Below are 13969 nucleotides of genomic sequence, written 5' to 3'. Positions count from 1 at the left end.
GGAGTGCCTGATCACCTCATCTGTCTCCTGAGAAATCTCTATGTGGGACAAGAAGCTACAGTTAGAACTGGATATGGAACAACTGACTGGTTCAAAATTGGGAAAGGAGTACGACAAGGCTGCATTTTGTCTCCCTGCTTATTTAACTTATATGCAGAATTCATCATGCGAAAGGCTGGGCTGGATGAATCCCTAGCCGGAATTAAGATTGCCGGAAGAAATATCAACAACCTCAGATATGCAGATGACACAACCTTGATGGCAGAAAGTGAGGAGGAATTAAAGAAGCTTTTATTGAGGGTGAAAGAGGAGAGTGCAAAATATGGTCTGAAGCTCAACATCAAAAAAACGAAGATCATGGCTACTGGTCCCATCACCTCCTGGCAAATAGAAGGGGAAGAAATGGAGGCAGTGAGAGATTTTACTTTCTTGGGCTCCATGATCACTGGAGATGGTGACAGCAGCCACGAAATTAAAAGACGCCTGCTTCTTGGGAGAAGGGCAATGACAGGCCTAGACAGCATCTTGAGAAGTAGAGACATCACCTTGCCAACAAAGGTCCGTATAGTTAAAGCTATGGTTTTCCCAGTAGTGATGTATGGAAGTGAGAGCTGGACCATAAAGAAGGCTGATCGCCGAAGAATTGATGCTTTTGAATTCTGGTGCTGGAGGAGACTCTTGAGAGTCCCATGGACTGCAAGAAGATCAAACCTCTCCATTCTGAAGGAAAACAGCCCTGAGTGCTCACTGGAAGGACAGATTGTGAAGCTGAGGCTCCAGTACTTTGGCCACCTCATGAGAAGAGAAGACTCCCTGGAGAAGACCCTGATGTTGGGAAAGATGGAGGGCACAAGGAGAAGGGGGCGACAGAGGACGAGATGGTTGGATAGTGTTTTCGAGGTTACCAGCATGAGTTTGATCAAACTGTGGGAGGCAGTGGAGGACAGGAGTGCCTGGCGTTCTCTGGTCCATGGGGTCACGAAGAGTCGGACACGACTAAACGACTAAACAACAACAACAAGACGACTATTGCAGTGTGCTTGCACTCGACCCTTGGGGGTCCCTTCCAGCTCTGTAATTCCATGATCCTTTGTAATAAAAAAAGAGAGAAAGAAAAAAAAAGCAACCAGCCTATTGTGCAAAGCTGGACATTGCAACAAAAAGATGGAACTTTGCAGCCAACCGCCCCGCCCCCTTTCGCTTCTGGCCCCGCCCATTGCCGACACCTACTCCCCACCCCCACCTCTCGGGGGGGGGTCCAGCAGGGAAAGCGGACTAAAAAAAGCCTCCCGCGCCCGCATTCCGCCAACCCCGCATGGTTGGTTTGCTTTGCCGCGAGGCGCGCAAGGGGTTAAGGCGACAGAGTGGGCCGTTGCTAGAGAGGCGGGGGCGGGACTCGAGAGCGAGGTCCTGGGGGAGGACCTTTCGGGGGCTGGCGAGTTCCTTCCTGTGGCGGGAGGGGGAGGAGAAAGAGGGGAGTTGCGAGGAGGGGGGAGGGCAGATTCGCCTTCTGAATTGTGCATCCAGCTCCCAGGGATCTGTGTTTTGCACCCACCTTGCAAGGAAGGATTGCAACCTTGCAATCTTTGCAAAAGGTGAGTGACTGATGGAGGAGAGTTGGGGGAGATGCATGTGCAATTATTATTATTATTATTATTATTATTATTATTATTATTATAGATGATGGTTAAGGACAGAGTGATGATGATTAAGGACAGAAATTGCAAATAATAATAATAATAATAAAGAGGAGATTTCTGCCAACCATCCATGCCTGAATGATGTAAGAATTCCAGCAAGGACAGTCATTTCCAGAGAGGGCAGCCCTGACAACAAAGAGTCTTGTGTGACCTGGAAGGCTAACGATTTGATGACGGTGTCTGCTTCGGGGATACTGCAGCCCGCTTCAATAGATGCACGAGATCTTATCCTGGAAGACAATGCATTCGTATCCCTGCAATGCTTCCCTCCCACTCCAGATTATAGTCTGTAGGGGAACTTGCTTCTGAGTAAAGATGCACAGGGTTGCTGCGCTGTCCCCAATCTGGTGTGGTGGGGAAGAGTGTGGGCCATCGAGCCAGGAAGGTTTGAGGTTTGAATACTTGCTCAGCTCTGAAGATCGCTGCCTCTCCGCCTAGCCTGGCCTCAGGCGGGATTAAATGAATGGTAGAACTGTCAGCTGGACGGCACACTGGGGTCATCTAGACCAACCCCCTGCAGTGCAATCATCTTTTGTCCAATACAGGGTTCGAACCTGAGGTTAAGAGTCTCATGCTCAACCAACTGAGCTATGTAAAAGGCTCATTGTTGATTATTAATCTTTATTCATTACTAAGAATTCTTACAAATGGGCTGCATCTAGCTAACTTGTTCCATCAGCACAAGGATTTCTACTTGGGCAGAGGAACATCCCCCCATTCACACCAAGTTTGCACCCTGTGTCGCGAATTCTCCGCAGCACTTTAGCAGAAATGCTCAGAATTCCAGGTTCTTCAGTGCAGTATATTTATTGTGAGCTATATATACAAATAGGGACATAGGTGGTGCTGTGGGTTAAAGCCTCAGCGCCTAGGACTTGCCGATTGAAAGGTCGGCGGTTCGAATCCCTGCGGCGGGGTGCGCTCCCGCTGCTCGGTCCCAGCGCCTGCCAACCTAGCAGTTCGAAAGCACCTCCGGGTGCAAGTAGATAAATAGGGACCACTTACCAGCGGGAAGGTAAAGGGCGTTTCCGTGTGCGGCTCTGGCTCGCCAGAGCAGCCATGTCACGCTGGCCACGTGACCCGGAAGTGTCTCCGGACAGCGCTGGCCCCTGGCCTCTTAAGTGAGATGGGCGCACAACCCCAGAGTCTGTCAAGACTGGCCCGTACGGGCAGGGGTACCTTTACCTTTACCTTTATATATACAAATATCTACAGGCTATAATACATGAGCAGTTCATACAGTCAAACAGAGTACCTGGCTGCACCTTAAGGCAAATAGGAAGGCCTCTCTCTCTCTCTCTCTCTCTCTCTCTCTCTGACCACACTCTTCTGCACCACCCCACTTACTGATGGACAGGTTTTCCTTTTAAACCAATGACAGCCAATCGACTAACAGCACATTACTGCTGAGTCTTTCTGACCCAGCACTTCCATAGAAAGTATTGCAGGCTGATTGCATCAGCCAGCAAACTCAAGCCTGCAGACTTACTATCTCACACAGCATTCTGTGAATCCTGACACCCTGCACACTTCCCATATCTGAAGAATAAGTGAGGGAGGCTCCATTGCACAAGTGGAAATACTTGCGCTGATGAAATGAATTCATTGGCTACATCCCAATAATAATAATAATAATAATCAATAATTGTAATTATTCATATTTTTATTACAAATTGCTTTATTAATTTCCTTCTAAATGACTGTCTCAAGACGATTTACACACAAAATAATTAAAAACACTTAAAAGACACAAAACCAACATTTTTTTTTAAAAAAAAAAAGACCAAAAGAATCTTAACACGAGTCAAGCAGCAAAAAAAACTCCTAATGCTATTCCTGGTTGGATCAACATCAAGTATAGTGTCCAGATCAAGGGAAGTAAGAGCCTTGGTCAGACGACACTTGGAATAATGTGTCCAGTTCTGGGCACCACAGTTTAAGAATGATATTGAGAAGCTGGAATGTGTGCAGAGGAGGGCAACCAAGATGATCAAGGGTCTGGAGATTAAGCCTTATGAGGAACAGTTAAGGGAGCTGGGAATGTTTAGCCTGGAAAAGAGGAGACTGAGAGGAGATAGGATAGCCATCTTCCACTACCTCAAGGGCTGCCCCATGGAAGATGGAGCAAGCTTGTTTTCTCCTGCTCCGGAGGGTAGGACTCGAACCCATGGCTTCAAGTTGCAAGAAAGGAGATTCTGACTAAACATTCGGAAAAAACTTCTGACAGTAAGAGCCCTTCGGCAGTGGAATGGCCTCCCTCAGGAGGTAGTGGACTCTCCTTGGAGGTTTTTAAGCAGAGGTCAGGTGGCCATCTGGTGGCCATTTTGCTGAGATTCCTGCACTGCAGGGGGCTGGACTAGATGACCCCCAGGGTCCCTTCCAATTCTACAAGTCAAGGATTCTATAATTCTAAGATTCTAAGAGGACACTGGCAGCAAAGACCCCATTTGCCCAGCTAGAAATCCTGTAGGAACAAAAAAGGTCTTTACTTGTTTGGGGAAAGCACAGGTCGTATCTATTCAATATTATTGTTGTTATTGTTGGGCATTTTATCTTTCTGAACCAATAAAAGTTCCGTTTCTCACACCCAACCCAGCTGCGTTTAGTAAGAAGACACAGAAGGGGTTGAATCTGGAGTGGAGATAGCCGAGCTGGGCTAAAGTTGCCCTTGATCTGGGGAGAGAAAATGGCTTCGGAGGAGGAGGAGGTGGGGACCATCCCGCTGGGCCTCCAGGAACCTTTTCCAACGGAGTGGGCAGGTGAGAAAATGGGCAGGCAGAAGAACGTCTTGAAAATGATTTACAGATGGTGTTTAACTCAGAGTAGGTTTGCAAAGATGTCTAAGACTGAATCAGATAAGTGCTGGAGATACAATGAGGTCGAGAGTACGTACATTTTTTCATATGTGGTGGACCTGTTAAAGGGTGAAAGTGTATGGGGAAATGATCCATAATGTATTGGGGAAAAATGTCAAAAAGTACTTTCCCCCAAAAAACAGAGTCCTTCCTGTTGGGGATAATTCAGACTGAAATTCCCAGGTGTCAAAAAAGGTTATTTATGTATGCCAACACTGTGGCCTTTGTTTTGTTAGCCCCCAAATGACCGAATATGCACAACTCACAGACTTAACATATACTATAAGAGAATTAGAAGAACATACGCGGGTGGCGCTGTGGGTTAAACCACAGAGCTTAGGACTTGCCGATCAGAAGGTCGGCGGTTCAAATCCCCGCGACGGGTGAGCTCCCGTTGCTCAGTCCCTGCTCCTGCCAACCTAGCAGTTCGAAAGCACGTCAAAGTGAAAGTAGATAAATAGGTACCACTCTGGTGGGAAGGTAAACAGTATTTCCGTACACTGCTCTGGTTCACCAGAAGCGGCTTAGTCAGGCTAACTACATTACCCAGAAGCTGTATGCCAGTTCCCTTGGCCAATAAAGCGAGATGAGCACCGCAACCCCAGAGTTGTCCATGACTGGTCAGGGGTCCCTTTACCTTTAGGTGTAATAATGGAATACTAAATGGTATAGTTTTTGTAAATTATGCAGGTATTTATGATATGTTAAATGAACCATCGAAAGAGAAAAAGGGACATCATTGATATATTAAGGAGTACTTTAAAATGTAAAACAGAAAATATAATACAAATTATATACAACAGGTGAGACAATGGCCGATGGAGGCCCTAGAAGACAGACAGACGTTTCTGAGGACACCGGTGTGACCAACCACGTTGCTCTGGTGAAAAACGAAGCGGCTGCCGCACGCGAGGAAATCTGCACGAGGGACGTCACGGAGATGGTGGTGAGGTCTCATTCGGAAGTGGACGACCCCCAGCTTCCAGACCCGCCGCGCTGGGATGATATATTTTTGACGTCCGTTGAGAAGGCTGTTGACACCCGTCCGGGAAAGTGGATGTCGCAGCTCATACCGGGCCTGAAAGAGGAAGGGCCGCGATTTGAAGAGAGGGAAGCGGGAGATTATGGGAAGGTGAAGGCGGCCATCTTGCGGGTCGACGCCATCAGCACCGAAGTCCAGCGGCAGCACTTCCGCCTGTTCCAATACAAGGAGGCCGACGGGCCCCGCGAGGCCTGCAGCCGCCTCTGGTTCCTTTGCCACCGGTGGCTGAAGCCGGAGAGGCACACCAAGGAGCAGATCCTGGAGCTGCTGATCCTGGAGCAGTTCCTGGCCATCCTTCCGCCAGAGAGCCAGAGTTGGGTCAAAGATGGCTGCCCGGAGACCTGCGCCCAGGCGGTGATGTTGGCCGAGGATTTCCTCCAGAGGCAGCGAGAGCCCGAAAGGCCGGAAGCACAAGTGAGATATTGGGTCTCTTAAATCTTTCATCCAGGTTATAGGCAGCCTCCATCCCAGGAAGCAAATGTGGCCCTCCAGACCTGTCTGTCAGGCCCCCTCCTTGACCACATTCACTCTCCCCAGGCCATGGGGTGCCAAATGGCTCCTCAAACCAGGGTTACAGTCGCCAAAACGAAATACCTAGTGGCCATTTGTGGGGCTAGACGGCGCGAAAGTCGACTTTTTTCAATACTAATTTTTGGTTCCTGAAATCCGTTCCGATTGCGCAGAGAAAATATAATGGATCGAATTCTCAACAGCACTTGCATTGGATATAGCCCAAATATCTGAAAGAACACCCCCTTCCCTACGGACCCTCTTGGGTGCTGAGGTTGGCAGAGGGGATCCGCCTGGTTGTTCCTCCTCCCTCAGAAGTTAGTGGGGTGGCAGCCCAGGAGAGGGCATTCTGTGGGGTGGCCCCTCAGTGCATCCTCTGCACAAGTGACCCCCATTGCACAGCTTTTGGAGACCGCTGAAGACCCACCTCTTTACCTTTGGTTTTGACACTCAAAGTGTGTGGGGGTTTTTTTGGTCCCAATATTAAATTGCTTTTTTAATATTGTGTTCTAATTGTTTTAACCCGCCTTGGGACCTTACTACAAAGGGCAGGCAAGAAATATTTTTTTTAAAAAAAAAACATGAATAAATAACGACCCGTCGTGGGAATGAAGCTGATTTTTCTGTTCTGGCTTACCAACGGCAATAAGGAATGGTAAGGGAGGTCTGAGAGTTGTTCAGGGTGGACTTAGAATCTGTCTTCGCCTGTGGCGTTGCCCCCCCCCCCCCATGCTGTATCTTTCAGCCTCTTTCTTGGTCTTTCAGGTGCCGGGAGTGTTTGAGGATGCCAGGGAGACGTCCCTGAAGGCCGAAGGAGCTCTGTTGGACCCTGAGCAGAGACAGCAGGGCCTGGAGGTCAAGGAGGAGACTGCTGCGGAGGACAGTTCTTCACGAGGTAAGGTGCCGCTGCGCTCATTTGAATTTTAAAATTGGTTCCTTTGGATGTTGGCATGCACAACATGCTTCCTGTGACCCAAACCATTAAGCGGAGAGCTAGAAGAGAAACAAAGGGGGAGACAGGAAGGGAGAGGCAGGCTTGGTGAGATGGGGAAGGGAGAGAGACAGGTTGGGAAAGGATCATAGAATTATAGAGATGGAAGGGACCATGGCGGTCATCTAGCCCAACCCCCTTCAGTGCCAGAATGTTTTTGTCCAATGTGGGGCTCGAACCCACAACCCTGAGATCAGGAGTCTCCTGTTATACCGTCTGAGGAGAAGGGGGAGAGAGAGGGAAAGGCTGGGAGAGGAAAGAAAGAAGGGGGTTGGGGAGAGACAGGAATCTCCAGCTAAGGCTGGGAGAGACGTCAGCCTGAAATCTTGCCAGTTGGCATAGGCAATATTATGCTCACTAGACTCTATATTAGTTTCTGAACTTCTGAAGTCCCAGAGCCAAGCCGTTGATTTTGATTCTTAAATTTGTTTTGGGGTTCTTGCTGATATTGTGATAATTTCTATCAGGCCTGTGACTGAGACTGATGATTTGTAATTGTTTCTGGTATGTTTGGAACTTAATAATAATAGTAATACAGTCGTACCTTGGTTCTTGAACACCTTGGTACACGTACGTTTTGGCTCCCAAACGGCAAAAACCCAGAAGTAAGCGTTCTGGTTTGTGAATGTTTTCCGGAAGCCAAACGTCCGACACGGCTTCCGATTGAGTGCAGGAAGTTCCTGCAGCCAATCGGAAGCTGCGCCTTGGTTTTTGAACGGTTCCCGGAGTCGAATGGACTCCTGGAACAGAGTAAGTTAGACAACCAAGGTACTACTGTAATTTTATTATTTGTATCTTGCCCATCTGAAGGAGCGTTCGGACACTGAGGTCCAGTGCCAAGGGCCTTCTGGCGGTTCCCTCACTGTGAGAAGCGAAGTTACAGGGAACTAGGCAGAGGGCCTTCTCGGTAGTGGCACCCGCCCTGTGGAACACCCTCCCACCAGATGTCAAAGAGAACAACAATACCAGACTTTTAGAAGACATCTGAAGGCAGCCCTGTTTAGGGAAGCTTTTAATGTTTGATGCATTGCTGTATTTTAATATTTTGTTGGAAGCTGCCCAGCCAGATGGGAGGGGTATAAATAAGTTGTTGTTGTTGTTGTTTGACTGGGTTGCCCTAGCCACTCTGGGCACCTTCCGACTTGTATAAAAGCACACTTACTGCTCACTTGATATGATTTGTGCCATTTTGGACACCGTTCTGTGAGAAAGTGGCATTCAAATAAAACAGACGATTCTGATTATCAGTGCTAATCCCCAAAACTGTTCCTTTTAGGCAACCTGTGCCCCAGTGAGAACAACAGAGGGAGCCCCCAGCCAGAGAACAAGGAGCACGAGGGGCTGTGTGAGGCATCCGATGAAGGCCTTGAGGAGACCTTCCCTCTCTTTGACAAACCAGAAGACCTACCCGAAAGGCCACCGCGATCAGATAAACCGTCGAAAAAGACACCCAGGAAGAGGCTGCAAAAATCCATCCCGTTGGTGGGTGGTTACGAAGATCTCTGTGTAGCTGCAGCAGAGAAGGAGACGGGTGAGGGCAAGCCGCCCATGAAGATCATCGTCTACGAAGAAAACTTCAGTCAGGGCTCAGACCAAGCCGGAGAGAAAATTCACAAGTGCTCGGAGTGCGGCAAATGCTTCAGCCTCCGCTCGCGCCTTATCGTTCACGAGAGAACCCACACGGGAGAGAAGCCGTACACGTGCTCCGACTGCGGGAGGAGCTTCAGCGTCAGCTCCAGCCTCATTGCCCACCGAAGGACACACACGGGAGAGAAGCCCTACAAGTGTTCGCACTGCGCCAAGAGCTTCAGTGTGAAGTCGGGACTTATCGCTCACGAGAGAACCCACACTGGAGAGAAGCCGTACAAATGTCTGTACTGCAGCAAGAGCTTCCGGCGCAACTCAGGCCTTGTTAGTCATCAGAGAATCCACACTGGCGACAAACCTTACCAGTGCTCAGTGTGCGAGAAAAGCTTCAGCGACATCTCAAACCTCATCACGCATCACAGGATCCACACGGGGGAAAAGCCGTACAAGTGCTTGGAGTGCGGGAAAAGCTTCAGCCAGAGCTCATACCTCAACAGCCACCAGAGAATACACACGGGGGAAAAGCCATACGAGTGCTCTGAGTGCGGGAAAACCTTCAGCGTGAGCTCGCGGCTCAGGAAGCACCAGAGAAGCCACACGGGCGAGAGACCGTTTATATGTTTGGACTGTGGGAAAACTTTCAGTGAAAGCTCAGATCTCCTCGCGCACGAGAGGGCCCACACCGGAGAGAAGCCCTACCGGTGTTCGTTCTGCGGGAAGAGCTTCCTGCGCAGCTCGGAAGTAGTCAGCCACGAGAGGATCCACACGGGCGAGAAGCCATACCAGTGTGGGGAATGCGGGAAGAGCTTCAGCGTCAGCTCCCGCCTCAGCGCGCACAGAAGGATCCACACGGGAGAGAAGCCTTTCCAGTGCATGGTGTGCGAGAGAAGCTTCAGCTACAAATCGCACCTCATTACACATCAGAGAATCCACACCGGCGAGAAGCCCTTTCAGTGCTCCGTCTGTGGGAAAAGCTTTCGTGGCAGCTCTAGCCTCGTGGCCCATGAGAGGACACATACAGGGGAGAAACCGTACCGGTGTTTGGACTGTGGGAAAAGCTTCACTCAGAGCTCAAACCTCATTAGTCATCAGAGAATCCACGCAGAAGGAAACTCCTGAAAAATCAGTTGGACGAACCTTAGTAGATAATCGAATCCTCCTCTCTTCCCCTTTTCATAATAAGACTTGGGTCTTTAGCATTTCGTTAGCGCCCCGTCTTCTCTAGAAGGGGCATTTTTCGGGCTGGAATATCGATGCATTATTTTCCCGCCGCTACCAGAGTCGGGCACCAATCGATATAAACCCCTTTAAAAGTGAACAGGAGTGTCACAAGCCCACCTAGGCCAAAAGTCATGGCAAATAGCTTGCTCTGGGAAGAAGGTTTGTTCCGAGCGCATAAACGAAGGTGCCTGAAAATGCAGGTGGGGAGAAAGCAAATCTCTCCAAAACGCCTGTCATGTCCCGGCCACTTGGCTCTTCTCAATGTGTACCCCTTTTCCCGATAGAGGAGGGAGGAGCCCTCCAGGTTTGGGGTGCTCAGAGTGCTAAGCCTTTGAAACCTACAAAGAGGGACCTGATCAGTGGGAAACAGCCCATTAGGAGCAAACGAGGCACTGCCCCGCCAACCTCAGTCTGCACCCAGATAGCTCCCAACTGCCAGCCCAGGGGTGGCGCTGCCTGTCGCCTTCCTCCCCTCAATGTTGCTCTTTTAGAACCCAGCAGGGAGGAGGGAGATGGGGACAAAAACGAGTTGGCTTTGCCTGCTGTTGACTCTGTTGTTGGCTGTGGCGCCACCTACTGTTAGGCTCCTAGCGTTCCACCCTACCAGCCACCAGCGAACCTGATTTTGTGTTCCTTGAAGCCAGAACCCACTGCTTTTTGCCTTGATTTCTGTGCTACCTATAAGTCCATCCTGCCACTTGAAATCTCACCTTTTTTTTTTCTTTTCTTTTTTGCGGGGTGGGGGAACCAATTCTCAGACCGTACCACTATAGGCTGCAGTGCAGAGGTGTTTTAGATGTGGGAATATTTTGTGCACACCACCTCTCCGCCACGAAAAAAAAGAGAAAAATCCTTGCAGGTAGATATGTAGCGTGCAAGGGATACAACTTCGCTGACCTGCTACTTTTCTAGAGGCAGGGCTACACATAAGCTGAAAGTAATGCTGTCCAGACTTTATGGCTTGGCTTTGCCGGTTGTATCAAAGCGGTTGAAAGTCTGGGACTGGGTAGGTCCTGTTTTATTATTTTCTAAATTGCGAATAGAGAGAGAGAGGATTAGTTTTGAGTCGAGGTGCTTTGTTGAGCGGACCTGGGAGAGAGAAAATGGGGCGGTTGGAATTCCAAACATGGGAAAGGATCCGTGTGCAACAGGAGAGGGGACTCCGATGTGGGCTTTCGAGTTCGCGTTTTTGTTTTTTAACCAGATGGGAAGTGGCCCAGAAAGAGGAGCAGCAGCAGTGTCTGCACACAGGGAATGATTTTTGTGCTTGCCAGAGCCTCTCTGAAATCGCCAAGGCTCTGCAGCCGCCTGCATCTTCTACTTCGCTCACGGCGCAAGTCGCACAGAAAGTTGGCTTCCAAATCGAGGATGCTACTTTCACAGGGGACGGCTCCCATTTTGGGTGAGAGTCGCCACTTATTGCGAGAGCTTGCTTCCTTTGTACAGGTGCAGGGAACCCTGCAGGTGCTGCTGAACTACAACTCCCATGTGCTTGTGCTGCGCCCGAAGGGAGTCGTAGTTCCGAAACCTTTGGGAGGGCCAAAGTTTCTCCTCCCTCCTTCCTTTGGGGCTCAGTATTCTGGCAACCTTGGGTCCCCCCAGCTGTCGTTCAACTACAACTCCCATCATCCATTGACTGGTCAGGGATGATGGGAGTTGTAGTTGCTCAGATTTGTACGTCACAGATACCAATTGGAAGTCGTGGGTTGGAAGGTGGCAGGGGGACCTTTGGTGCCCTCCCCATGTTGCTGAACCACAACTCCCACCATTGCTTTCTGGGAGTTGTAGTTCAGCAACACCTGGAGGGCATAGCTGTCAAGCGTCCCTTATTTGGCGGGACAGTCTCTTATCCCAGCGCCATGTCCCGCTGCTGTCCCTTATTGATGATGTCCCTTAAATTTCCCAGGTTTCAAAGGAAGCAGCTCCTCTCCCTCCCTCCCTGCCGGCTCCAACTGTGTTGCTTGGCTGCATTGCTCACCCAATAAGGAGTCTAAGAACGACTGGGGGGTGGAGCTTGCATGCCTTGTGCCACTCAAATCGGCCACGTTGCCTGGGGGCTCGCCTTTGCTCAGCGCTTCCCAGCAGAGAGGTGACGGTGGTTTTCCTTGCTGCATCCCCTTTGCCGGGTTGCTGCGCTGTGGGAACCACCACTTGAGGCTTCGTTTGGCTGCTGGTTGACTAAAATCCCTTATTTTGGCTGCTGATCCCTTATTTTCGAGACCGCTGGTCCCTTATTTTCAAATCTGTAAGTTGACAGCTATGCTGGAGGGCCCTGTGCTATCCTCTCTCATCTGTTCTCAAGTCTCACCAAGGTATGTGCAACAGAGCAGATTGAACCCGCTGGTTTCGCCCTGCAGCAACATCCCCCTTTGCCATGTGGCACAAAAATCATGTTCCTAAATCTCATAGTCACTGGGAATTTGAAATCATGATCTAGAGTAGAACAGACTTAAGCCAGATTTCTCAAACCTCACACTCTCCAGAGGTTGCTGAACTAAACTCCCATTTTTCAGCAATTTCTAGTTTGGGGGGCGGATAACCATTACAAAGCTTTTTTTTTTTTTTTTTGCATAGTTTAAATTCAGATTATTATTATATGTTCATTTGGGCATGTTAATGCATAAAACTTTTCATATTTTTTAATGTAATCCCCTCCTGCCCCCAAAATCATCTGTAGCAACTAAATTAAGAGTTTCCAGCTGTGAGCTGCTCAAATCTGTATAATCTTCTTCAACCTTGCTGTTGGACTACAACTCCCATCATCCCTCATCATTGGCCAAGATGGCAGGGGATGATGGGAGTTGTAGTCCAACAACATTTGGGCACCCAAGGCTGGAGGACGCTGGAGTCAGCCTAAGTGCGGCATCACCCACAAATGAACTTATTGTGTGGCTCGTCCCTTTGTAGTCCTTTAACGAAATTGAATTTTTCATTATTAAATTTGCAAGAGGTTCCCTTGAAACGGCAAGAAGCAGGCCTGGCCGTCAGCCATGTTTGCTGGGTCTGATGGGAGTTGTAGTTCAAGCGACATTTGGTGGGCCAAAGATTTTGCACCTCCGCAATGACATGAACCTCCTCCTGAAGAAAAATGTTTTCTTTTCCATGCTGAAATAAAAGTTTCACCCACCTCATGGTGTTGGGGTTTTTTGGGTGTGTGTGTGTGTGTTTTATTTCAATTAATACTTTTTGGTGGGGGCTATTAAAGTAAGTAAAGTAAAGTAAAGTAAAGTAAGGGACGTGGGTGGTGCTGTGGGTTAAACCACAGAGCCTAGGACTTGCCAATCAGAAGGTCGGCGGTTCGAATCCCCGCAATGGAGTGAGCTCCCGTTGCTTGGTCCCTGCTCCTGCCAACCTAGCAGTTTGAAAGCACGTCAAAGTGCAAGTAGATAAATAGGTACCACTCCGGCGGGAAGGTAAATGGCGTTTCCGTGTGCTGCTCTGGTTCGCCAGAAGCGGCTTAGTCATGCTGGCCACATGACCCGGAAGCTGTACGCCGGCTCCCTCGGCCAATAAAGCGAGATGAGCGCCGCAACCCCGGAGTCGGTCACGACTGGACCTAATGGTCAGGGGCCCCTTTACCTTTATTAAAGTAATGTGATAGTAATAAACAACAGATTTTCCATCGTTCCCTCTTTGTCAGATGGTCGGGCTGCGAGATTAGTTGTGAATGTAGCCGCAACAGTGGTAAAAGAAAGTCCTTTGTGTGGCGCAGAGTTAATCTGTGGAACTGCCTCCCACAGTATGGCTGGCTTCCAAAGAGGATGGGGCAAATTCACGGAGGAGTGGGCTATCAATGGCTAGAAACAAGAAGGGAGAGGGTTCTCGTTCTCAGGTCCTGCTTTTGAGTTTCCCACAGGAATCTTGTTGGCCAGCGGAGAACAGAATCCCTCTCAGCTCTGCAATTCTCTGATTCCATGACTCATAGGAGCCAACCCCTAGGGGCCTTTCTTCCTCTTTGGCCCCTACAATAAAATAAAATTGATGAGCATTGCCATTTGAATGTTGTATGTGCACCGCATCATCCCCCCAAAATATATTTTATTCAAGTTGGCACCCTTGCCAT

General features: G+C 49.3%; 2 protein-coding genes across 4 annotated transcripts in view; one reads left to right on the top strand and one right to left on the bottom strand.

Moving 5' to 3' along the window:
* The window catches only part of LOC307208477 (uncharacterized protein), a 130190-nt gene that overhangs the window by 62434 nt on the left and 53787 nt on the right, over positions 1-13969 (bottom strand). The gene's annotated exons all lie outside the window — the stretch shown is intronic.
* On the top strand, positions 1485-13037 carry LOC307207430 (uncharacterized protein). Of its 2 annotated transcripts, XM_079961260.1 has the most exons (5): positions 1485-1595; positions 4297-4459; positions 5359-6011; positions 6873-7002; positions 8375-13037. In XM_079961260.1, the coding sequence occupies exons 2-5, from the start codon at positions 4387-4389 to the stop codon at positions 9802-9804; spliced, it is 2286 nt and encodes a 761-aa protein (XP_079817386.1). In that variant the 5' UTR covers positions 1485-1595; positions 4297-4386; the 3' UTR covers positions 9805-13037. The 2 variants fall into 2 exon arrangements, with proteins under 2 accessions (XP_079817386.1, XP_079817387.1); XM_079961261.1 differs by lacking the exon at positions 4297-4459.

This window comes from Podarcis cretensis, assembly GCF_951804945.1.
Source record: "Podarcis cretensis genome assembly, chromosome: 2".
Classification (NCBI taxonomy): Eukaryota; Metazoa; Chordata; class Lepidosauria; order Squamata; family Lacertidae; genus Podarcis; species Podarcis cretensis.
The sequence above is the reverse complement of the archived record's forward strand: the minus strand, read 5'-3'. Positions and strand labels throughout refer to the sequence as shown.